At 43.6% G+C, this 27,697-nt stretch overlaps 1 protein-coding gene across 1 annotated transcript; it reads left to right on the plus strand.

Annotated features, from left to right (window-relative positions):
- The first annotated feature begins 854 nt into the window (after window positions 1–854).
- Scr (Sex combs reduced) lies at window positions 855–27,672 on the plus strand. Its single transcript, XM_017176211.3, is given in 3 exon segments — window positions 855–1,491; window positions 7,889–8,889; window positions 24,935–27,672. Coding segments are annotated over 2 exon segments (1,743 nt in total). The 5' UTR covers window positions 855–1,491; window positions 7,889–7,922; the 3' UTR covers window positions 25,711–27,672.
- The last annotated feature ends 25 nt before the right edge of the window (window positions 27,673–27,697 follow it).

The raw sequence follows: 27,697 nt of genomic DNA on the forward strand, positions 1-27,697 counted from the left end.
TACTATTCCCTAAAAAGTACTTAATATAAATTTTCCCATAAAATATAAGATATTAATTTAATGTATACTTCTTCAAAGATTATGTAAGGCATTAAAAAACTAAGCTGGTTTTTAATCATGATAAAAAACGCTGTCATATTCGACACCTCCAGAGGTTGCTCCGATAATCTCTCCCTTTTCGAAAGCGCCCCAAAAAAACAAATCCCTGCCTTTCCCATGAAATCCAGCTTTCTGTTATGGCCAAAACTTTGAAGTTCGAATGTTTATGGTTTCCCTTCGGAATTCGAATCGATCTCACACGGACAGTGTCGGTGTGAGCAATAGGAATTCTGCGTGAGCCAAAGTTCGAAAATGTGTTTTCGAACTTGCTGGCGAAGATCTGCCGAGTGAGAGCAATAAGAACATGGGTTCGAAACTAGGAGAGTGCTGCTTGTCGAACAGGCGCTCTTTCGAACTCACACGCACACGGACGCTCTCACACACACGGTATCCGTGAGATACAATTTGCGGCTACGAATTTCTGGTTTGGCGGTTGATACCAAAACGTTCTCCGCGTCCGCAAAGGTAGCCGAGCGAGCGAGATGGCGCTGGCGATGGCGACGGAGAGCGGAGTGTTGCTGTCTCCCTCGCTCGCTATTCGAATTACTCGCCTTGCTCTTTTTACGCGATGCACTTGGTATCCGAAAGATATATAGCCCTACTTGCTCGTACTCGCAGATACAATTGGACGCCGCGTGGGGAGTGTGAGTGAGTGAGGCGGCGCGTCAGTGTGTGTGTGCTGTGTTGTGTGTGTTTTTTATTGATGCTCAGATATTTGAATTATGCCCGAGCAGTCAAAGTGAGACATTGGCGCTTCGAGCACGTATCCGCGGATACACCGGAATATATACAGCAATAAGTAAAAACACCCAACTAAAACAGAAACTAAAAAAATAAAAACAATCCAACGCACAGCTGTGCCGCGCGAACACAGAGATACAGATACTAAGACACTCAGATACTGCGATACTGTTCGATAACAGCGTAAGATGGATGGCCAGCAAAGTGCCAGTGCCTGCGAATGTGCCTGCATCGATGCCGTCGTTGATGGACAGTCATAAATTCGGCGTGAAATCCGTGCAGATACTTCTCAGCCATCCTGCAGATACTTATCGCGATCGCATCTGCATCTGCATCTGGGTCTGTGACAAATTGTGCCAGTGCGTGTGTGATATCCAAAAGCCGTCCAATTACCGCTTAAAAGCATTCGAATAAACTCTCGAGTGCAGGTACCCCCGGCCAGAGCCAAGCCAATTTGCCGCTGCAGGATGCCAGCGGATTAACTCCGCAGATATCCGGAACTGTCCCCAGGTCATCGAGATTTCCGCTCTCTAATGAAAAACCAAGTCTCGGACAAGTGAAATCGGTGATTGTGCAGTGAATAACCAAGCAAACAAAACCGAACCCACTCGTTCGTAGGTGAATGCCAAACGCCGACGGCTAACAGAAATTGTGAGTAAATCGGGTTGCGAGGCAGGAAATTGAGTTTAGATTGCTGAAAAATATGATTCGAATTTGGGATCTATTTGTTTTGATTTAATTTTTGTTTTTTATTTTACTGTGATTTTTTATTTGTGTTGGAAAAAGTTTTTCCTGTGGCAGATTGAGTATATTAATTTCACCGAAACTTAAATTTTTCTAGGTCAAAAGCTAAGACAACTCAAATGAGATAGTATCTTTAGAATAATAATCACAAGATTGGATTTAACTGATAACTGGAAATTAAAATACATATTTTGATTCTCTGTTATTCCTTGTCAACTAGCTTGAATCATAAATATTTAAATATATAATTTGCTTCAACGATTAAATCAATAATTTCAAACAAATCAACTCTAAAAAAATAGGTATACTCGCCACTAAATAATATATTATTCATAAATTTGGTGTTGGAATATTTTGTGTATTATAATAATTTATTATTGAATTATTTGTTTAAACATAAAAACTAAAGAAAATACTTTTCCTTATGAAATTAAAATCTACTGCTTACTTTTCTAACTCCTTATAAATCGTAAGAAACTCCTATCTTAGTCGAAACCAAGAAATATCATCTTAATAAATCAATAAGGAGAGGTTGTATATATATTTTCCGAAACCAAACCCCAAAACGACTTTGTATTTTCCCTATATTTGGCCTTTGTTTCTGCCTTTCGTTGTGTGTTTTAGTAATTTTTCATTGGGTTGCGTGTGCGATATCAACACAAGGAATTTTCACTTCATTAAAACGAAATGCAGCCGCTTTTGAAATAATTAAGAGGCACAAAGGCGAAATGTCACAGCAAATGAAAAATGCCTAACAAGCGCCTCATATACATACCACTCGCAGAAGGCTAATCCAGGCACATAGCCCTATGTACTCCGCCGTGTAGGGATGAAGAAACCGAGCATATAGTAGTAGGCTTGGCCTGTCCGGGGAGCGGACTCATGCTGGCCAAGACGCCATGGGGCGAACCTGAAATTATGTAAAACGAAGAGAAGAAGCCACCAACTCGGCAGCCAGACGCACTGGTGCGCAACGTCTGGAGCGGGAAGTTCGCCAAGACGCTGCTCCTGGTCCTATATTCTGCATCCCCGGCATTGCCTCCCATATGTGCGGTAAGTGGAAGAAATTCCACTTGATGTAGGTCACTTTCATTTGCTTATTCGCCGAGGGTGGGCCAAGATCAAAGAGCTGGCTGCCCCGGTTGCATAATGTGGGCACAACAGAGAGACACTTGCGGACCCAGTGCCATTCCCATATCTCAGTTCTCAGTTCCCAGTTCCCAGCTAATTGGCGGGAGTAGGTCTGAGGTCCAAAGTCCGAGGTTCGAGTGTCTTTTGCAGCCTGACTGAAATAGTAAATTATGCCTGCGCCCGACGGAGACATTCATCATGTCCTAACCCTGGCTTTCCCTCCCAGCCCTTGATGTTTCAACTCTACTTGCTCGTACTTATAAATCAAAATCGCAAACACGCAAGCTGAAAATTTGTGCTAAAGTCGTTGATCTATTGGCCAAAATGGCAGACAGTTTTGTCCAGAAAAGAAATATGTGCACAATAAATACTAGACTAGAGTAAGGAAAATAAAATCAACAATAGTTGAATTTCACAGGCAGCAAAAGTTACTGCTTAAGCTGCAGTAAATGCAAGGTTAAATGAATATTTATTAGAAATTATAAATTAAACCTAAGGCAAAGACAAATTAGATAATTTAGTCTAGTTAAAAAGAAGACAACTCTTTAATAATAAAGGCAACAGAAGGATTTCCAAATGTACAATTTATACAATTAAATTTTAAAGATTTTTTTATAATAATCCTAATCTTACACCTCCAGGAACCGCAATCAAGTTACACGAGGAATATCCTCGGACAGTAGCCAAAAACCATGACATATTACACAATTGAGATGTCCTTGGACAGAAACAGGACCTCTGTGACAATAATTCCGACTCGACAATTGCGCAACAGATCGTAAATTATGAGGGCCAAGACGAGATGACAGACCACACTGCTCGACCGCTAATGGCTGCTTGCAGTGAGGAGGATCGGGATCGATGATTGGCTTCGAGTTGGGAAAACAATTGGAGAGAACTCATAAAAATTATGAGTGCCATGACAAACAAACAAACCGCAAACGGCAACTGTGACGAGGGTTGCACGGATCGGGAGTCGGGAGTGGGGGGAGATACACAAAAAGATGAAGAGGAATAATATTTATGACTATTTTTATGAGGTGCTTACAAATTTTTATGACTTTTTAATGGGTCCGCACACAGTCTCTGGCCCTCTCTGTTGCGCCCATGCCTCCGGAAGGCCGAGTGAGCGGGACGACAAGCTTCGCCAATGAGTGTGACTGCGCGTGCGCAAATACCTTTTATTTATCTTTATTTTTTCTGTGTTATGTTTTCTTTTTTTTTTTTTTTTTGAATTGTTGTTGAGAGTGTGAGCCGAACTCGTGCGTACCGCAGCTCGTTCTGGAGGTTCCGTAGGTTCTGGAGCGGCGTGTTTACATGCACACAGGCTCAGGCTACGCCCCTGTTGACAACAAATATTAAAAATTATGATTTATGGCCCGGCTCGTTTGGGGCACAAATCCGTAATGGTGACGACAAACGGCCAAACGGGCGACATTCGTAGGCGAAGTAACTGCTTTGGGTGTTTTGTCCGTCTCATAATTAAGATGGTGGCCCCTTGGCAGAGCAGACGATGACGTAGATGATGACGATGATGGAGTGCTCCGAAATGGAGGACAGTTCCCTCTCAATGGAGTGGCTTAGAAGGTGGCAGATGGGAAACGGGTTATGCTAGGTCTGGCATCGGTATATTTTAAATTAATCTGTGGAGATGTCTAAATTTATTCAGTCGTACAAGACCTTAAAGTTTTGCATAAGTTAAAGGTTTATTATGCAGGAAAAATACTCCTTACATTTTTAGATATTAAATAATAACATATTTTGTGACTATAAAACCTTTAATTATATTTTTAGATTTACTAGATATGTATAAAAGCAATCCAAGTAGTTTTAAAATATGCAAATATAAAATATAAATCGTATCTAAACTGAACCCTACTTGTAACCTAAGCAAAAATGTCAGAGAGGAATTGAAAAACCCACTTCTTTGCTTATATGCAAATCTAAAAACTTCTCCCAAAAAAGGTTAATTATCGATTATGCAAAAGTTAATCATCTTAATAGCGCAGATGCTCAGCTCCTGCCCCCGGGCAAAGTACCCTCAAACTCCGCGACCCTCTTAGAATGTAACGTCAGCGTCCAGAAGGAAAACCCTTTTCAGCTGTCGCCCCGGAATATTTCCCCAAATTGATTTATGGCATCGACAGACGCATGTGCAACTCAATTGGTGTTTATTTACTCTCGCCCCGACCCCTGCCCTCCCCTGTCTACTGTTTAGTGTCCAAGAGCTGAGATCCTACCTGTGGCCGTGTGAGACGGAAAAGGACGTTTCTGGGAGAGGGAAATTCGTTCTGCGGTTTAAGTATCGGGGCACCAGAAAGAAATTTCACTCCCATTCGAAGGCACATTGGAATTGTTTATATAATAGAGGAGGAACAAAGGGAAAACTCGGCTGTTTGCTCCCTCGATCGAGTCCAAAATGTCACTGAGCCCGAAAGAATTGCCATAATTTATGACTTTCTTATGAGCTCGGCCGACGATCGCCAATCTAAGACAGCGTCTGTCCCTCCCGCTCTCTTTTCTTTAACGATTTCCCCGACTCCTGCCCGCAAAATTCGCTTGGCGTTTTTATTATTCATGGATTTAATTAACACCAATTGAACCGCTTGTCGGCTCAGCGCCGTCTCAAACTATTTGGAAAACAATTTTGAAAATTCGTTTAATTTATGGCTTTGGCTGCTCCCCATCTTCGGGTTATTAGGAATTTTTAATTCGCCCTTAAGTGATCGGGAAACGAAGAGTTTGTTTTTCAGAACTGCAACTGTAGAGAAAATAGTTTGTTGAGTGCACAGAAGTCAAAGAGCTATAATTTTTCATTTGAATTACTATTTAATCGCTGCTTTTTGGTGTTTCTTATATCAATTTCTAGTACTTTAGTTAACTAACTTCAATAACCCCTCATAGTTGCCTTTTTCCATCGTAAAGCTGTTGTTTTTCACCCAATCAATTTTCATCGCTTCTATTCGATTTGCCCCCAAATCGATTCGACCTTAGGTTGTTCAAATATCTGCCAGTCAAAGGTTCAAAGTCAGCCAGAGACGCTGATCCTATAATTTCGCTGATTTCGGCCTTGTTCGGCTTAAACACGGGCGCTTGTCTACAACTATAATTCCCATATTGCCGGATCAAGAGGTGGTTTATCCAAAGCACCGTTACCACGGCCTTAAAGCCTATAATCGGAGGCGATCGGAGTGAGAGGAAGAAAGCTGAAGGCAAGCTTACAATATTTCCTTTAAATTTTATTTTTTGCGCTGTGTTTTCCCCGAGAACACTGCTCATCAAATAAATCTCTGTCCAGAGCTGAGCATTCGCTCCTTGGGTTCTCGGTTCTCGGCCAGTTTCGAATGGCGTACGGCGTTTTAATTTAAGCCCAAGTTGAGAGCTCCTTTCATTTGGCCAACATGCTAAAGGGTTAAATTGCCCACTGAATCAAAATTATTGGTTTCAAGCCACAAAAAGGGCAGGCACGGGCGGTGAGGGGCATGGAGTTGGCTGCATTGTTTTTGGCCCAAGTTCTCTGGGTGCTCTGATGTTTTGCTGTTTATTTTGATACCCTTTAACAGGGTACTAGATAGATTTTTACCAATTAAGTTTAGTACATTTTTAGGCTATAGCTTTTAAGTCAGTCGAATGAAAATTATACTAGTTTTTCTCTCTTTAAATTAAACTTTCTGGTTTGTCTAAGAATGCGTGGACTATAGAGTATTGCCTTTATCCCCCAAAATATTCTTGTAAAGAGCATTTTTGAATACCTGCCAGGGTATTTAAGTCTCGATTTACCAAAGCTTCGTGGCCTGCTCGATTATTCTTTAGTTTTTTCGGCCATGTTCATGTGCAGCGGCCTCGCTTGGCCTCTTTTGCCTCATTGCCTTTTTGCACTTTTTCGGCTCTCGGGCGATTCGAGACTCCTTTCCCTTCCCTTCAGCTCCTTTCGAAGCGGAGGGTCATTGCTTTTGTTTGCTATCTGCGCCGCACAGAATACGGGTTTTTCCACCATTGAACAAACATGCCAAGACCGCGACCAAGACCAAGACCAAGACTGCAATATCTGCGATGGTGCACCATCCCACTGGGAGATGGGAGCTCAGGAGGGGACGTGGCACGGCATGGCCGGTAAGTGCAGCCGCAAGAAGTTTCCGCCAAGTGTGTCCAGAAGAGTGGGCGGTCCCTCGGCATTCCTGGCCAAAGGTTCCTATACGCGGATACCAGTATCCAGCTCGATGGCCCGGCCTGCTCAAATTGCATGCTTAGGCAGGCCCGACTCTCTCCACCAGCGGAAAATAATACAAAAAAAACCGACTCTACCGTTCTAAAAGTAATAATAATAATAATAAGCCAAGTAAAAGCCGAGTGAAATTATCAGCGTCCCAAGGAACACTTCGGGGGACGAACCAATCAGGAGACAGTGACTTGGGTTCCACTTGCCGGATCCCTTCTTAGGCATTTTCTTTTATCTGCAGGTATTTTTGAACTAAGCCGGATATCACTAGGGGAGAGAGGAACGATATTGGGTTTTAAAAGTAAAACATTTTAGGGAAATAACTTTGGTTCTTTAGATATTTTCACTATAGGGTTTTGATAAGTACTTCCTTGTCGGACTTACTCGGTTACTCTTCCAGAACTTTGTTATTCTTTTTATCAATATATTTTATTTTGATAAATTGCTGTACAAATATTAAGCCTTTATATTGGTCATCATCTTGTAATACTTATGAATATTTCCTTCTTATCTGCATTTGGCAATTTATTTGTATTCCCCAGGGGCTTGAGCCTTCCCTCTGCTGACTGCCTCTCCCATGTTGAATCCCGCAGATTCTTTACTTAAATACAAATACTCAATCCCCTTCCCAGGAGCTTCTCCGATACAATGTTGCTAATCGAAAAGTGAGATCTCAAAACAAAAAGCGAATGAAAAGCCATAACATTGTTCGCTTCTTCGTATGCCATTGTACTTAAAGAACTAGCTTCATTTTATGGAAATTATTCTTGAAAATTGATGATAACTTTATATTTATGAGGAGATTTCTCGTAAGCAATACTGATCTAAATTATATACTAAATTTATTTTAACAAAAAAATAATGACTTATTAATTAAAGAAAAAGGGAAAGCACTCCTTAGTTAATCTACAACTTGCAACATTTCTAATTCCTATCCCAAACCCTCTTTTACAGACTCCAACCCACGACTAGGACAACTGGCTTCAGAATGGATCCCGACTGCTTTGCCATGTCCTCGTACCAGTTCGTCAACTCACTGGCCTCCTGCTACCCGCAGCAGATGAACCCTCAACAGAGTCACCCGGGAGCGGGAAACTCCAGTGCGGGCGCCGGCAATGTAGGTGGCGGCGGTGGCGGTGGTGGTGTCAGCGGAGGCGTTGTGGCCACCGGCGGAGCCAATGGTGGACAGGGCAGCGCGGGGGCGGCGACTCCGGGAGCCAACGACTATTTCCCAGCGGCGGCTGCCTATACGCCCAACCTGTACCCCAACACGCCGCAAGCGCACTACGCCAACCAGGCGGCCTACGGCGGACAGGGTAACCCCGATATGGTGGACTACACACAGCTGCAACCGCAGCGCCTGCTCCTGCAGCAGCAGCAGCAACAGCAGCAGCAGCATGCCCATGCAGCGGCAGCGGCGGTTGCCCAGCAGCAGCAGCAGCTCGCCCAGCAACAGCAGCAACACCCGCAACAGCAGCAGCAGCAGAGCAACATCAGTTGCAAGTACGCCAACGATCCGTCGACGCCGGGCGGCGGTGGCAGTGGCGGAGCCGGGGGCGGCGGTGTGCCCAGCAACAATAACAACAGCAGCGCCAACAACAACAACAACAGCCAGTCGCTGGCCAGTCCGCAGGATCTGTCCACCAGGGATATATCGCCGAAGCTGTCGCCCAGCTCGGTGGTGGAGAGCGTGGCCCGGTCGCTGAACAAGGGCGTCCTAGGCGGCAGCTTGGCGGCCGCCGCTGCAGCCGCCAGTTTGAACAACAACCACAGCGTTCCCGGTGGAGCAGGGGGTTCCGGGAACGTCAACGTTCCGATGCACAGTCCCGGCGGCGGTGACTCGGACTCGGAGAGCGACAGCGGCAATGAGGCGGGCAGCAGCCAGAATAGCGGCAACGGCAAGAAGAATCCGCCGCAGATATATCCCTGGATGAAGCGAGTGCATCTCGGACAGAGTGAGTATTGATTTTGATTTAAAAACTGATATTGAAGTGGTTCATTTGAGGGGAAAAGCAGAACATGATAGAAAATAGCGACCTTTGCTGAATAATTATAGATAATTACTTAAGAGTCCACTATTGCATATTCTATTTTCATTACAAATTCAAATATAAGTTTATCTAAAGCTAATTCAATAACGATAATTATTTCATCTATATAAAGAATAAATATAAAGCTAGACCTAGAAAAATAGTTGCATTTTAATAAACCAATAAGTAATAGACTTTATCAATGAACTATTATATCCAATTGCCTCTAGATTATTGCTTTAATTAATGTGGCATTAAATTACAAAACACCTATCATCGATTGAAAATTAATTAACTATAAAATGTACCATGTTGGGTTATTAATTTGTGAATGAGGCTGTTTGTCTTCGCTGAATCGCCTAACTGACTCACCCCCACTTATGAGGAATTGTCTGGCAAATCAGCATCATGAATCAACATCCTCGGTGGATAAGCTCACCTCAATCGCTGACCCATCGGATAGCTCCTTCGATACCTCATCCAGCACTCATTACCGCTGCTGCGAGACACTTGGTGTTGCAACTGGGCATATTCAGTTGCCTCTTGGCTGTGGGTTGTTGCCGTGTGCTCAGCTCCAAATTGTCTGGCAAACTGTGCGCGCGGGGAATCTTGTCAAAATACATAAACAATAACAAAATTTCCCTCGCACTTACGCTCTTCGATTTTCCGAGTTTCCAGCGAGAGCGCTGCGTGAAAAACTCGACCGCGAAAATCGTAGCGCGTGAAAATTGTAAACAAATGTGAAGCGATCCGATCCCGATCCCGCAGCTAAGGCCGCCTGACTCCCACAATAACTCATAAAACCGCCGAAGACACGTACATATATATACAGATGCAGATACATCTCCGAGATGCGGATACTACGGATACTGTGGCTTGATATAAATCTCAGCACCTCGCTCGGTTTATATTTAAATTTAACCGAACGCATTTTCGGCCGAAATTTGTTGGGCTGGAAAATTGTGAACGAAAAATTGTTGGTCGATTTTTCATCATGTCTCTGGCGCGCACACAGATTTTTCTTTCTGCCACCCCTCGTATATCTCCCCGCCACCGCGGCTGACCCATTGACAGGGCAACTCACGAAGTCGTTCTGGGGATCCCGGCATAATCGAATTATCGGAATGATTCCTCATATTTATTGGCAGTAGTTGGCGAGATTAATTGGGCTCCAAATAGTTTGACATTTGCTTGGATCTACCTGGCTGCAATCTGGCTTGCAGCTCGTTTATTATTTTTGAGCGCAAAAAAAATAATTAAATTTTTGTGTCCACGTATAAATCATTAGATTCACGTTCTGGGAACTATTTTTTGCCAAGTTTTGGCTCGGTGTCTCATCAATCAGACGCAGCGCTCATTAGCTCATTGAAGTAGAACCGAGCAGCTTTTTATTTTTAACAAATATGAAATCATTTCAAAACAAAGCAATGAAGGTCAATCCAAATACCTGTTTTTATTTTGAAAATATATAAATATAATTTAAGAATATATTAATAATAAACTAACATCAACTAGAAGACCACTCAAACAAGATTCAATAGGGAAAAGTATACTTTTTTTAAAAGAATGTAAAGGAAATATTAAGAAACTATACCAAATTTAACCTTATACTTCCTTAAAATCAATAGAATTTATCTATGAAATACATTATGTAAATCTTGCCACAATCAATGTGGTTTTGGCACACTCCATGCCGAGTTCCTAGATAATTTGACCGTTGAAAGGCTTAATTGCTTAAATGCCGGCTGGCATTTTGCATTTCCATACTGGCGACAGCGAGTAGCACTTGACAACCCGAAATCACAACATGTCAGCCAATTAAAAAGACGCTGAAATGCAGCTCAGGGGGCCTTATAAATAGTCAGACTGCCAACAAGTCAGCAGCGAGCTCACAGATACATATTGATTAGCAACTTTGGCTGATTTTCCATTTCGATTTGCGCGCGTGTGTGTTCGGGCGGGGAAGGTGGAAACTCGTTCCCTGCTCGGTTCCAATCAATGGGGCACATTGTTATTATTTATGTATCTGTTACTCATGGCAGCCGGGGCAACAACAGCAAGAACGGCGAGTATCTGTTATGCAAATTGCAGCAAGTGGAAGCGCCCAAGAAATTGATTGCGGCGGGGAGGCCGGGTAACGGGGTGCCGTAATGAAGAACATGAACTTCGCCTGGAAGAGACATGAATGAAATGGATGCAAATACAGAAACGTATACAGATACAGATGCAGATGCAGATACTTTGCCAGCGCCCACGAAAAAGACGCACTCGGCAAATAATGTATCTCGTGGATCTGGGCATCTCCGTCTGGCTTTGCCATTTTCCCTGAGTTTTCATGCATCGTCGAGATTTAATTACTTTCTTAATCATATTCGGTTGAGGGCAATGTGAAAGGCAGCCATCTATACAACTATGTGCAGCCATATCTTAAAATATAATTACATCTCCACTGGATACAGCTATAACAATAGGCTGCAGACTATAAATCGGGTTCTAAGTAAAAGATACATTGAGAACACACAATTATGTATGACTATAACTAAAGCGGTTATTGTTTCAGTTCTTCCCAATAAATACATACCCTGGTAATTATATACGATGTCTTCTTTTAGTCAAACATGCAACAAATGTGCTTAAAAGTAATTACTTTACTAGAATCCGCTTTCGATAAAGCAGTTGTTACAGAGAGGTTTTTAGAACTTAATAAATATATATAAAAACTGTAGGCACAGATATAGATACATGTACATCGAGGCTCTGGCACCACACCCATTCCATAAAAGTCCAAGAGTCAACAGCCTGCCGGACCATTAAGCTGGGCACGTTATCGTCCCAGAGCACAACTCAATTTTCGACACCAAATGTCTTTATTAGGAGTTTCAGCTGGGTGTGTTGGCATGTGCTAGTTCCTTTCTCATAATTGCAGCCAAACTAAGAATCGCTATTAAAAAACGTTGTTGCAGGTGCCAAGCAGCGCAAATGCCAATAATAAAGGGTAATCTAGAGGGAAGAATCGGAAACAGGCACTGATTAAAGTCCAGTAAAAATAACAGCAGCAACAGCAACATCATGTTAACAATTATGCAAATTTCGAGTGCATGTTGCTCATGAGGCGGGAAGCAGGCAGGAGTCAGGGGGGCAAAGGAGGGGCCGGGAGCCGGGCTGATTGCATATAATCACGTCAAGTTGTTACTGTGGCAACCATTTTAAAATGTAAAGAAAAAACGCCAGCCAAAACGCCATCTTCGTCGCGGAGAGAACGAGACTGTCTGCTGAATTCTGCGAACCACTTTTCGCCAGAAGAGGCCTCTCCAAAAGAAGCTCCTGGCATCGAGTATCGAACGATTAGTACACAGAAGAAAAAGTCGATTGATGCTAATTATTTGCAAGAAAACCTGTAGAATAATATGTACCTGCTTTTTACAATTAGAAAAATCCGTTTGTTAATACCGCGTGCAGTCCTCTGATGTCGCTTGGCATTCGAAATTCATCCTCTAATTGACAAGACCAAAGCTGGCAGGGCTCCAAGCAGATCATCAAAAGATGCAGCCAGCAGATACGGATACAGATGCAAAGATATAGGACTACCTGCTGATGATGACTGGCAGACGGCACTTACGAAATGTCAAATGCCTATTAGACCTGCCTCTGCCCCAGCCTCTTTTATTTATATTGACAATTTGTTGACATTTCGGCCCGTACATTTTTTTATTCAGAGGGGGCCGCTCCCTAATTAGTGGGTTATTTATTTATTTATACAATATGCCGGCTTTATATTTATGCACTTTGCCAGCCATATACTTATGCTTTTGCTTGCGATAATTGCTCTTAAAAATAAGTTCAAGTTGGCGTGCTATTTCGGCTTGAAAAATAATGTCAGAAAATTGCTTATAATTCGTATAATAATCGCCAAGTATCGTGTCAGAAATGGGACCTGGCCACAGCTGAAGAATTAAAACAGAAGCCGGGCGAAAAGTGGGAAACTCCGGGAAAATATATAGCCAGCGAAAAGTATATTTTCAAATCTAAATTGCAAATATCTGGAGTTTGGTTTCTCTCCCTTCTCGCCGATCGTGCCGTTCAACCCGAAGGCTTTGGCCACTCGATGCGGCAGATGCCAGGATGTTACACAAAATTAATAGTTTGCAAACGAGTTGAATGCCAGATACAAGATACGCGGCGGCCGCTGCAAGGCAGCAATATGCAGCAGCCTCTGAGACTGGAAATGCACTTGAAGAAAAGTAAATAAATTAAATTAGAAGAAACTTTTTGATTGGGTTTTGAATTCTTAAAAGTTTTTAAGTTAAACTGGGACTATTTGATTAAGAGCATTACTATATTAACTAAGAAAATGTAAAGAGAATAACCTTATGTTGTTATAGTCTTCCGATTTTCGTATGCTTTTTTTATAAGAATTTCCCTTTGATAATTTTAAAATCAAATCTCCAGCTTATACCCCTTTTTTTCTGTGTAGAACTGGGGTTGGGTTCCCGGTACTCTCTCGGAAATGGTCTGGGGTGTCGCTGTCTGCTCGTGGACCTGCCGTTGCAGTTGCAGCTTCGGCTCCTGCCGCCATGCTGCTTTTGCGCCTGCCCCCGCCCATAAAAAATGGAAAGAAAAAGACCAGCAGACAGGCGAACAGGCGGCAGAGACCAGCCGAGGTGCAGGAGAACCAGAAGATCCAGAGCCAGGAAGGAAAACGCGCCCGGCACTGGCTGCCCAATTACATTTTCATTAACTTGGAACACGACTTTTCGAATAGCTTCGTTTAATCATAATGATTGTTATTATTTTTATTTTGGTACTCGACCCGTTCTAAGGCCCCTCCGAGCCCGAGACCGAGCCCGATTCCGAAACTGAAAATGATTTTTATAATGCCCACCGCGCGAGGTGAATGCAAAATGCCAGGCATCCGCGCAAGGTGCTGAAAGTGCAGTAGAACATAAATTTATTTCACTTCTCCTTCGGTCCCGGGATGATGGATCCGAGTCAGAAGCCGGGGCCTATCATTAGCCAACTCTGGGGCTGTTTTCTGGGCCGCTAATAGGTGGCTAAAAAAACAGAAGTGCCCGTCGAATTGTTTCGCACCAAGCGTAACTTTTTGGCACTCGATTGCGCAGAGTGTGTTTTAATGGCGATTGTTCTTAATGAATTTGGTGTTCCATTCATTTTAGAGGGATGCTGAGCACACTCAGCCCTCCGCTTGAATTGAATTTCATTTGGCTTTAAGTTGTGAAGATACGGGCTGTGGAACGAGAGCAAGTTCCTAATAAGACAGTGTGACGAACGAAGAATTCAAATACAGTCTTAAAAAATATAATATAAATAATGTTCTTTGAACTTAAAGTTGACAAACAACAAATACACATTTAATTTATAAGGTTCTAATAACATTTAAAAAATGAATTACATTTCCTTTCGAATTTTCAAATGACTTCCGCACAGTGTAATCGAAATTAGCTGCTCATTAGCTGTCTAGATTCCGCCTCATATCCCCCAAATTATTTCATTTGTTTGTAGGTCAACTCTAGTGCAGTTCTATATATACTTACCCAAAGACATTGTCTTTGTCTGCCCCAGGAAGATCACTCATCATATAGCCCAAATCAGGCGGTGAAGAAAACACTTTTAAAGCGTCTTCAACTCGGCACACACAGAAAAAGATGAATGATGGCCCGAAGAGCTGGTTGTTTATGAAACTTTGTGGCCCATTGATGGCTTCAAGTGGCAGTCGGCCACATTTTGGCCAAAGTTAATAAAAGCGCATAAAAGGGGGGCAGCGAGCGAGACAGTAACAATGGGGCCCATTCGCCGGCAACAAAGACAACAATATTTAAAGAGCCAACAATGGCGCCACTAATGACTGATGATGTGCCAGCGCTGATAGATGCAAGCGGCTAGCGCAGATACATCCACGAGATACTTTCACGGACTCAGAACGGGAAGCTCTGGCAGAACCATTTCACTTTGATACGACAGTCTAATGGACTTGCTCAGCGCCCGAATGTTGTTTACTCTTTCTCTATTGTTTAGAGAACTACCGGTGCATATATGCGTATCTATGTTATATCTATATCTGCCAGATACTCGATTGGGGCTGGGGGATTTAAATTGCGAATCAAGCAAAGTAATTGCGATTTGAATGGTGAAAAAGTGCGAGCCATAAATCCATGCGAGTGTCACGGCAGCGCTGCAATGCGAATTTATCAAATTCAGTCGCAAATTGGCGCACATCTGCAGATTGCCATGGATCCCAAACCAGCTCCACTTCCAGTGCCACATCCCCACATCAACTTCTCACCCAGTTACCGCTTTCCCCTTTTTCCTGTGGCCGGTTTCGCCGAGATACGCATAGAATATTAATCTCTTTGCGCATTAACTTAAATGAAATGACGCAACGGCGATAAGCGAACTGTGCACAGTGGGATGCACAGGTTAATTATGGGGCTACTTTCGGGGAAGAAAATCGAAGAATGTTTATTTCGAAGCCTAAAATATATTGCTCACAATGTTATCATCATAGAAAAACTCTATTCATTCTTTTTATTTAGCTATATAAACATTTCAATATAGAAAACCTTTTGCTTTCACATATAAAACCTCTTAAGAATTATAGCAAAAAACAATAGAAATACCCTAAATTAAAAGCCATACAAAAATATCTATGTTAACTATAAGTAATACCTCACCAAAAAACATAAGATATACGTTTTTTCTTTACACCCTTTCACCACTGTTTCAAGGAGTAGCAACAGCAACAGGCTCTTGCTACATGGGGACCTGGTCTCAGACCGCAGACCTTGAAGCTGAACGGCTAACAAAACCAAAGTTAAACGAAAACCATCACAAATCGCATACAATTCGAGATGAAATTGTGAATTATTAATGCAGGCGGCAAAACTATTTGGCTGAGTAGACAAACCCACAAGGCAGCCCTGGTTGGGTTCACTCCGCCCCTCGCGGCGCAAAGCCCACAGCTCACCTCGTGCCGGATTTTGGCCAACTGGGGCGGAGGGACGTGTGCAGCCAGACGCCTCCTTCTCCATTGAAAATTGAGTTACACGCGTGGTCCGTATGTGTGCGAGTGTATCTGGCAGATACATATGTATCTGCTGTCTGCGGCTACGTGCAGCACTGGCTTACATTTCGCAGATTAAAACCGAACTGCCCGTTGTGCCACCTGAAGCCAATTCGATTTAAATGTCTGGCACTTCCACTTGGCTTTTCCTGGCCATATTTCGTGCCACGCCGGCAACTGGGGCTCTCTTCCTGTTTACGGCGTGCTAAAATGGCCGGGGTTCAAGGGTCAGCTCGGGGGACCCCCTGGGGGGAGAGTATGTGTGTGTGTCTTGTGACTCCCTTTTGCAGTGACAGGCCGAATGCAATGGCAACAATTGCAATTTGTTGGCAACGTTCTGCCCTTGGGCCCAGGACCACTTCGGGTCAGCTGGCTTGTACAGGCTTTACTTTCAAAAATGAGGCAAAAAGAAGCACAACGAAAAAAAAAGCTTTAAAACTTTAGCTAAACAACTTTAAATTCATAAAGAGTCTCTCATATGAATATATATATATTTCTATGATGAATTTTTAAGATATTTTTACCATCGAAATAGAGCAGTTAGATCCAAGTTATTTCTCTCCGTGCAATCGCAGATACAGATACATTTGCTGCACTTCGCGCTTCATTAAAAGGCGGGCGGCGACTAGCAGCTCCCAGCCCGGTTCGAGCTCCTTCTCCAGCTCCATTTTCGGTTTCAGCTCCACTGACGACAGCAAATTTGCACATTGCTCGACAGCAACAGCAAAAATATAAGCAAGAAAAGGGGCAAGAGACCGGGGAAAAAGCGTCGAAATTAAAAGATTTTTAAAGACACCTTTGTAGCAAGTTTTGAAAACTTGTTCCGCGCCCTGACTTCACCATCTCCATCTTCATCACCGCAGCCTCCGTCGCTGAGGCTCTGCTTGGGGTTTTAATTTTGTATCGCGTTTTTTTGTTCACTTTTGTATGCTTTTTTCTCGTGTTCACATCTTCTCTGACATGCTGTCGGGGCAGCCATGTTGAATACTTTTGTTTTCTAAAAACGAAGCTTGCAAATACATCTTTTTTATTATTTCTTTAAGTTAAATTTCAAGTTAATTTGTTTGAGCCGGCTGTGTATTTTGTATTTCCATTTAATTAACTAATACTGAGCTGGGTTTTGGGAGGCGCCGAGAACCGGTAGAAAAGTCTGTGCAGCTCTCAATGAATGGCAAATATCAAATGATTCGAAAGCTCTTATGAAATAAAGCGGACACATTCTACAGCTCTATTAGCGATAATTTGAATACAGAATATCTTGTCTTGATTAATGACCTCTAAGTAGATCAGCTAATGGCCGATGCAGAGCTCTCAATCTTGCCCTCGTTGACCTGGGACAACTCAGCTTAGTTGGCTAGGCTGTTGTGCAACTCCAAGTCAATCAGATAACTGCATTTAAATGCATCATCAAAATCGCATCAACTAGCAAATTAAATAGTGGAGGGTCCGGGGGCGGCGATAACTTATATTCAAATGCAAATGCAAATTGCTGACGGCTATCTGATGGATCGCAAATGAATTGCCCAGCCTCTGCCAGCCGCAAGAAATATGGAAGATAATTGAACCTAACGCCATTGACAGTAGCTCTTACTCCCCGATCCCTCTCCCCGGACTCTGCATTAATAAAGAATTCATCACAATTACAACGATTGCCACAGGATGCAATTTCCAAAGGAAATTATTAATGGAAAGTCAATGAGTGCGACGGGAGTAAATCAAAATCGCGGAGAAAAAAATTCTTCAACGTGCCCGTGATTGATTATTGGGTCTGGTTGGGTCCGGGGCATGACTCTGGACGGGGACCAGGACACGGACGCAGACACGGACACGGACGTGGACCTGTGGTCATCAGCGCCAGTCAAAGACCCCGAGCAGTTAATCATGGGGCTGCGGGAAAATGAGCGAGAACTCCAGAAGCCAACGCCAGACAACGACAATGCCGCATTTTGTAGCGCGTTCATTCAACTGCAGACGACAGGACACTCATTAAAAATGGGTGCAACGGTGCAGGGTATCTCGCGGGAGGGAGTTCCCCTTTTCGCGGTCTTTATGCGGAGTCGGGAAACAGGTTTCCAGCGCAGTCCGGCTAATTTATGTGCGCATGCGCGACGCTCGCTCGCTCCCTACTCGGGAGCCCCATAATTAACTGAGGTAGTCATTTTGGACTCGAACATGGGCACACACCTACCTGCCAGCCCGTACCTGGTGTGTGTGCGTGTGTGTCTGTGTCTGTGTGCTCCACAGCTTCTTCGGCCGGAGAGAACTCTTTAAATCAGAGATAAACGATAATTATCTGAGCGAAAATGAGCGCATAAATAATTTGCAAGAAGTCACATTAAAATTGTATCTAAGAGATACGCGGGACCCGATAACGCTGACCGCTCCGCGGCTCTCTGTGTGGGTTTTATGCTGGCTCCCAGTCCGCTTTCCGGGGCCCTGGGAGCCTGCGACGCGCCATTAAAAATTAAAATCTCATTAATTATGCAGATAATTCATTTATTATATTTTCAACACAATGCGAGCTACAAGCGGCATAATTTGTTACCCAGCTCATTATGCCAGCGAGCTGCCAGAGGACCGAAGGATGAGGTGGCCCCGCGTCGAGTTGGGGGTTGGCAACTGTCTCGAATTGAAAACAATTATGGCCAACTCCTTCGCGTGGAAAGCTCTCTGAGGGTTGGTTGTCTAATGCCGGGAATGGCAGAGAAACGCGTCCAGGTGTGGGTGAAGAAGGTGGGTCGGGGGCGTCACGTGTCTCCTGAGGGCGTTTGCCTGGCTTAATCCCCCGAAAAGCACTTAAGTCCCGAGTGTCCAATCAACAGGTGGATTTCGATGACTGGCTTAATTGGTGCGATTCAATTGGGTGCAAAGTTAGTTAAATAATTACTGAAGGTCAAATACATTGATTTCGGGGATTAAAATTTAATTATTTTACGAAGGCTCTTGTCTTTTTGAATTTACTAGACTTTAGAATTAGAATTAATGAATTTGAAACTTGATATTGTTTGTAAATGGTTTTAAACTTTGTTACCTTTCTATTTCTATTGGTTTTATAATGGTTTATTTTTTAATAATTTCATAATTTGCAACTTATTTGGTAGAAATCATTCCTAGAACCTCCTACCCTCGCTGGACCCAAATTCCTGCCTTAGTTTTGTAAAAACCGGAAACCATATGCTGTTTTTCAGCAAAACCCTCAAGGTTCAGACCATCCAATTTGCCATCAGCTGTTGTATCCGAGAGTTGAGAACCAAGGCTCGGTGCCACATGATGTCATTTCGCCCGAGTGGCTCTTGAGTAAATGGAGAAAACGGCGAAAAAAGCGCTCGAAATACCATTCTTGCGCATTGTGGCGGCTGTCGGACTGACGAAACTGAATGTGTTCGTGTTGACAACAAACACGGAATATAAATTGAAAAATGCTTTAAAGCGAAATAATCAATTTACTTCTTGACATAATTTCCATTTTTCACGAAACCCGGCAAAAGGCAGCCACGCGAGTGCCCAAAAAACCTGAGGGGAGTGGGTTGGAAGTGGATGTGGGTGGGTCTAAGGCAAGGCCACGCACAATTCGCACCACAAAGCTACACAAAAACAATAAGAAAAGTTCCCCTGAAGTGGCTGCATCCCATTTCTTGAAGTGTTTTTAATATTCCTGCCATTCTCCTGACCACCATCCTGTGACTGCATCGCTTCCTTTATTTGAATTGTGATTAATGATCAAGCTCGGCCGCTGTTCCTGCTATTTTTTCGGGATTTCCCACACCATCCCTTGCCCCAGGGAGTGACAAATATATCCAGACAGTGGCAGACAGTAGTTGTGACTACGATTTAATAGCGCTTTAATGGTCCGTGGACATCGATGGACCCCAAAACACCTGTTGTCCAGCGCGTGTTATGTGCCCATGGAGTGGGCGGAGGCCATGGTAACACTTTCATTATCACGAATGTCACATCATTTGTCGGCTGCCCCCCAAAGTAACACACACGGAAAGAGTCAGCATCATTTATCACCTCAGGAATGCAACGCTCTGCGAGAGAGAGGGCTATAGTGCGCGGATAGAGAGGCAGATACATGCCCAGATAGCCCGGCGACCGCATATTTGATTAATTTTCTTTTTCCGAAAGAAATTAACCCGCGCCGCACATGTCCCCTTGGCGACCCTTGGCGCGTCGGCCCTTTTGACTCCTCCACCATCCCATCCCATCCCATCCCATGCCATTCCATATATCCTCATCTGCTCCGATCGGGTCCCAGGGTCCAAGATTTATCTCTTTCAGCAGACCTCAAGCGTGGCACCTCGCGCTCTCAGTCTGATTTATTTATGGAACTGTTCGAGTTCGAATCGTATTTGAGGGAATTTTAGTTTCCAGAGAGCCGCGAAACTGCTCGGAATTCCTGCTCAATCCAAGCAATCTTGGCCCTGATCACGATCACTTGTTGTATTTAATTAGTTCAATTTGTGACAAAATTCCCGACTCGCTCGCTTCCTATGAGTAATGGTCCTCGTCTGGAATTTTGACATTGATAATGGTTTTCGGCTAAACGACTCATTAGTCGCAGGCCACAAAGTAGCCACCGATCTTCGTCGATCATCGGAAATGCGTTGATTTATGGAGTTTCCGTTTGCCCACCAAACTGACCCTGCCCTGCACTTGGGGAAATTGTAACACATATTAATAAAGGTTCACAATTAGAAGAATAGTAAGAAGTTTATAAGTAGAGCTTGTTTTTAAACAATATAAATTATATCAGAATATTATCATATTTTTCTCTGTGTAAACTTTACAATTCCCCTTTAAAAGTGCAACAAGTTCAAAGTTGTTTTTGCGCGATAAGATCAAAACTGAGGCCGCCAGATGATCGTGCGCCCCTCGCTCCCATACCATGGCATACCCTGGCATGGCATCCCAGGTGCTGGGATCTTGGAGTGCCGCACACGTTGCTGATTACGATGACGATGTTCAGTCGTTGTTGTATATTTTTTATTTAGTTTTTTCTTTTTTGCGCCTGACCAGACGCCAGACCGTTGACAAATGACCGCTACAAGTGTTTGTGACAAGCCGCAAGTATCTTTTTGTCGTATTTTTATTTCTATTTGCGCCACGGCCAGAACAGAAAACAATTAAACTTCGGCTCGAACGAGCCTGTGATGTCTGACCTACGCCAAAGGTTTTCAGCTTAACTTTGAACCTGCCAGCGATCGAGTGGAGTGGCATGAAGTGGAGTCGCCTCGAGTCCCGTGTATGCTAATCCCGTGTCAATCACAAGAAGAAACATCAGGGGGAACATGTCGGCCGGACAATGGCAATTTGAATTGCAGAATCGGAGCCGGTGACACTGAGATCGAAGGAGCTCTCCGAGCTCCGATCGTCACTTAATAAATTCTGAAACAGATTTTTGCATGCAGCCCGAAATGGGATGCACCAAAAAATTTCAAATTTCCAACTGATATGTTAAGCGGCTGTCAGCGCGCCGCTCTCTTAGCCAAGTACACTTGACGTCATCTTACGCGAAATGCAAATGAAATGACCAAGCATGAGGGAAGGTTGTGCCAAAGGGGACTAGTAAATACCCTCTTTCGGGGGTTTATAGTATGAAAATTTATTTAGATAGTTCCCTTAACATGAAGATTAGAATTTTATTAAAAATATATAAACTATTTAGGCTTTAATCATATGTTTTATACAATTTATAAAACGTTTTATCTGGTCCGTTGATGCTTAAAAATAAAAAGGGTATTGGCACAAAAGAAACTCAACAATATAAAAGTCACACAGCAGATTCTTCATTCTTGGGGCGTTCTGTCTTTGAAATATGTGTACATATATATGTTTGTACATGCAAAATCCAATATGTCTATATAGTATTTCACAAATGCCCAGACCCAGACAAAGATACAGACTGCGGCAGAGGCAGAGGCACTGGCATCTCAGTGCGAAGCCATAGCATCCCATCCCATTGAGGTGGCTGGGAAATGGGAACAAACTTGTAAAACGCTTCGAATGTTCGCTCATTGGCGCTGTCAAGAGATCTCCCCCCGGCAAGTGATATAAGCACCAGTGATATGACATGCCAGGTGCCGTTGGATGAGGCTGCTTTCGGATGATTCCCTGCCCTGTCAACTCATTGGGGGCTTTTGCTTTGGATTTTGCGCCTGGCCATGACGACAGCGATGCGCTACTTGCCCGCATGTAGTTAACCGAAAAAATGAAAGAAAAATAAAACATGCTGTGAAAACCCGGAGAGAGGAAGCCGCAGTGCTGACATTTGGCTGAGGACTCAACGGGTTGCGGATGTGCGGTGATCTTTAGTCGGAAATCAAACCAAATCTGAGAGGGAATTAGTGGATGGCAATGCTGGGGATGAGATGATCTGTAATAGAGAAGCAGATGGGGCTGATTTAGACATCATGAGCGAAAAAGAGTGAAGCAGGTTCGGAGCGGATATACCTCAGGTTGCTGACCAAATAATAACAAAATTATAAGTTAGTCTGACCTGAAATTGGCTTTGAATTATACGAATTACTAATTGTAAAGCTTAATAAGTGAAATTATAGTACTTTAAATTTTAAAAAATCCAAAAATCGTTATAGTTTTCAAGGCAATTAGTTCAGCTATACAACTACAAAAGTTTGTACATTATTTCGAGAAGCGTTCCCAAGACAGCAGCAGCCCTAAGCTCTGACAGATACCAGCACGCATCCGAAAGATACATTTCGCAACGATGTTCCCAACACTCTCCTCCTCTCCCCTTTTCCCAGCTCCCTTGAGTGGTGTAAACAAATTGCAACATATGACAGCCGCATTTGACAATTGTAAATGGTCGATGGCAGTGCAAGTGCTCGGCTTGTCTTTTGTTGTCCCTCCGCGGAGCCAGCCACATAATAACAAATAAGACACACGAAAATAACTGTCTCTGACCCCAGAGGAGAGAAAACTGTATCGATTTGGCCGGACGCCTGGGCAAGGTCAGGATCCTCGCTTATCAAATAGTAAAGGGCACTCGGAAACGTCTGCACATCATGCATCAGTCGGAAGTCTGCCAAGTTTTTTGGGAAAAGTTTCTCCTTAAAAAAAGAAAAAAAAAGCTTGCCCTAATGGCCACTAGAAATATTACCTGCAATATCAAATATGATGGCTCGACTGACAGTTGGTTGCAGGAGAGCGAGCAAAATGGGTCAAGAGCCGGGATTAGTGCAATTCAATTTGTTGCCACAACAGTTGGCCACAGCTACTCTGTCTCACTGTCTGTCTCACTCTATTGCCGGCTGATCCGCATGACTGATGAAGTCGATGGCCGTTGTCTGGTTACTGTCTGCCCGCTGTTTACTTGGTCATTAGTTTAAGCCCATTCAGGATGGCAGCCAGCCGGGGAAGTGCAGGAGCTTTTGATGTTGGCGCTTCCACGCTGGCCACACTCAAACTCGCTTTAATTAAATGAGCGGTAATTAATTTCAACTTTAATCAGAAATTCCATTTAGATTTTCGCCGCTGATTGATGTGACCTGACATCTTCCGCCAACGTCACATCGAAGACCACTAAACTGTGACAGCGGCAAAGGCAACAACAAAGGCGGAAAACTTTTGGAAGCGTGTATGGGCAGTGGACAGAGATAGCGCTACTATTGAGTGGGAGAGACTTAGTTTTGAGTCAATTTAAAATGAAATTTAAACTGAAATTTAAGCTAAAATTTAAGCTGAACTTAGCGCTGTGTATTTTGGATGACAAGGCAAGAGCAAGTAACCCACCAATATGTTTCTCTCCAAGAAAATTCTGGAAGAATCGGATTAACGTATGTTAAAAATCATAAGAATATCATTGCTTACTTAACCACCTAATGAATCATTAATTAAAAACAAAAAAAATACCTAAGGTTTGCATTAAAACTGCAAAAGTCAGTCCAACTTATTGTAACTCAGCAAATGGGCCGTGACCCATATTAAATCAATGGAACACGGAGCCTATACTTCAGTCGCCCCAAAAATAGAGAGGGGGTCGTCGCACACCAGTCAGCGGTTGCCGTCTATCACATTGACTGACTGCCACACATTTCCCAGATATAAATACTAGAGATACGCAGACAGATACAGTATCTATTGCCGAACTCGGTGCCTCAACTCTTTGCCGTGTATTGGAAAGCCAAAACAAAGCGGGCGGGCCAATTGAGTTGGCCGTAATAACACGCCACGGTAAATGGCTTTTAAAAGTCTACTTTGCCGTAGCACGCCCCCTCATTATGAACGACGCGCTTCGAACGCCCTCGTGCAGTTGGCCAACGACAAAAAGGAAAGATACAAACCAACAAAAAAAAAAAAAAAGAAACCCCTTACAGATGACAGAAAAGTTTTCGGGGGCGACTGGCAGAGAACGGGAAATTGTCATTATCTTACGGGGAAGATACGGGGAGGGGAAAGGATAGTTTTGGCAAGCGACAAACATCTGTCTGGGCCGAGATACATACTTTTGCGAGGACTCTGCGTGCTCCCCTTATTGGCCAGGTTGGAACTTTTTCGGGTGCCACCAAATGGCACTTTGACACGTCATATTTATGAAATGCGCAACGTTGCAGAAAATCACAAAATAAATGAGAAAATTAACTGCCTCGGAGCGGTGAGAAAGGTCGCGGGGAACGGAAGAGCGGGCTGGGTGGTGCTGTCCACTTGAACGTTTGACGATTGCCTAGAAACGCCTTCAAATAGTTTTCGGGGTAAACTGAAAGACTTTCAATGGGGGTGGATTGGGAAATAAAATATTGTTATTATTTATATTTGAAGAAGAGAGTTCCCAATTTAATTTTATTTTTAAATATTTTTAAATTGTTTCTTAGTTTACTCCTTCGACTCACTGACAACCCAACTAATACCTATTTCCATATTTGTCTCCCCCAGGTACTGTGAACGCCAATGGCGAGACGAAACGACAACGGACCTCATACACCCGCTACCAGACGCTGGAGCTGGAGAAGGAGTTCCACTTCAACCGCTACCTGACCCGCCGCCGGAGGATCGAGATCGCGCACGCCCTGTGCCTCACGGAGCGGCAGATCAAGATCTGGTTCCAGAACCGGCGCATGAAGTGGAAGAAGGAGCACAAGATGGCCTCGATGAACATCGTGCCGTACCACATGGGTCCCTACGGACACCCCTACCACCAGTTCGATATCCATCCGTCGCAGTTCGCGCACCTGAGCGCATAGGACGCGTGGCACTTTTCGGGTACTGGTTAGAGACTCAATCAGTTGTATCAGGAACCATATCAGACGGCGGCGGCGGCCTCGGCGGCCAGCGGCTATCAGTCCCAGGACAGTGGCGCTGTGGGCGGTGGTTCGGGGGTGGGAGTGGGTGGCGTGGGAGGTGGTGGCGGGGCAGGAGCGCTGTCCAACGGCGGCAGCAATGGCCCCGGCAACGGACCCAACTCCCTGTTCGCCTCCGCGGCCTCCAGCTCCCAGGCGCCCGACTGCATCAAGTATCCGCAGGAGTTCTGATCTCAGGTTATCATCAGGCAGCAGCAGCAGCAGCAGCGGCGACAGCAGGATGATGATCCTGCGGACCGGAGCCAGGATCGGCGGCTTGAGCAGCTCCTGGCCTCGGACTGTGAGCCCGACCCGGACCTGCAGCTGGAGTTCAAGGCGGACATTGTCGGCTGCAACTTGTTCTGCTGCTGAGCCACGCCCCTGCCGCATGCCGCATGCCGCCTACCGCCAGCCGCCCATTGCCCATCGCCTGCCGCCTGTCGCCGCCCGTCGATCAACCAACATCCAGTGATGTTTCTTGTTTGCAACTGATTCGTGTTAAGCTAAGAAACGAGCCACATTCAGATGGTTCGTTTGGGTTTATGATACTGGAGGCGGCACCCCGAGCAATCGCAATTGAAAGACACTGTTCTGTGACTGGGTATATTGAGCTTAGCTCTCAACTTCCCTTGCACAGAGATTCCATATGAAAACGATTCCTTAAGCAAGCATTAGGGTATGCACAAGGAGGTAACATCCCTTGTTTAAATTGAAATAATAAAATGGAATAGTTCAGAGTTGTTATCAATTGTTCTATTAATGTGCTGTGCACACCCTAAACCTTCTCAAGTACAGCTGAAGTTCAGATTGATATTTGATACTGATCTGTTCTCAGACTGAACCGATATATATTGTGGCTACATTCAAAATTTGCATCCTTGCGAGTGCTCGTGGGTCCTTCCAGTATGATGAACCTCTTTCTCTAAGCAGTATTCGAAAAGCTGGTAGTTAGTAAGCCTAGCATAATTTTAGCCCGTAAGCTGCACAGACGAACAGACGAAAAGTCGAGTTAAGCAAACTAATATCTGCAATAATTTCAAAGTGATTTCTAATTAACGTTAGCCCTTCGTTTACATCTGATCCAATCCCAGCCTAAATACCCAACCAACACCCCACCCAGCACCCTCCAGGGAGTCCTAAAGAGTGTACTTAATTCCTAGTTAGTAGAGACCTAACTCTAGTTAACCACATAAGGCTTTGTTTAGTTTGTAAATAGCAGAGCGCCCCCACGTGGAGATCGCCTTTTTATGTTTGTGTTTCGTTTTGGAGAGAAATTTCGGAAAGTATCTGTAACTGTTCACCTTATTTTGTGTGTTTGCGTTTGTGTTGTTGAAAGTGCTCTAGCAGCTTGGAAATGCTTTACTAATTTTATCAAAAATCAATCGTTTTAATTGCCACTGAGAACAAATTCGGAGTTAAACAGGAAGTAAAATATCTCGAAATTAGCATAGAACTTGCTATAGTTAATCAGGATTTTCTTTAGACCAGCAGCGTCCCCTCCACATTATTTATTCAAAGGCCTCTGAGCAACGTCTGTACATTTATGTAAGTCGAGGGTCGATCGACACAGTAAGCCAACGAAATTCGATTAAAGCGAGAATTGTTAAAGCCTAAAGCTAAAGGATCCCATAACCGTAATGTAAAGTAATTATTTATGCTGTACTTTTCGCTAAGCTAAGGTTAGTGCATTCTAGAACTATCGGTAGTCTATGTGAACCTAGATCGTAAGCCTAAATTATGTATATCGAACTAGCAAGACAAATTTTAGTGAAAGCAAAACAGAAGTGAAAACAAATCAGAATGAGCAGCGGCTGAGCAAACGCTAAGGAAACGAGACGGTGGAAAATGAGAGAATCAAAAGAAAACCTAGCACAAATTAATCAATCATTTTTTGTTTCCCATTATGTACATTTGTTCAATCCTAGTTTGTACAGTCTCGATTTCGATTGTTTGTTTAATGCGACTTGCCGGAACTGTAACTGTAATGAGATGATTTCCCACTCGATCGAAATGCAATACACCATTCGTAGTTTTGGGTTAAGGGGCACTCACTGTCGGCCTGGGAACAGTGGGCGCAAAGAGTTTAACTGCATTCCATGTAAAAATAAAATTACGCAACTAATTTTAAATGAAATTCGCATGTATGTATTACCTTAATCTGGGTTCAATTGCAGACGCAATGTTTATAAACGAGAGTGGAATCGAAAACAAAAGCGAAAAACAAATGCAAATCCAACTATGAAACCACAAAAACCATACAAATATAAAGAAAAACAAAAAGTATGTAAACATGTATGAATATGGCATAAAAAATAAAAACTATTTTAAAATGTACCCATTTCCTGTGTTTTGATAATGA

This window comes from Drosophila kikkawai, chromosome 3R, assembly GCF_030179895.1.
Source record: "Drosophila kikkawai strain 14028-0561.14 chromosome 3R, DkikHiC1v2, whole genome shotgun sequence".
NCBI lineage: Eukaryota > Metazoa > Arthropoda > Insecta > Diptera > Drosophilidae > Drosophila > Drosophila kikkawai.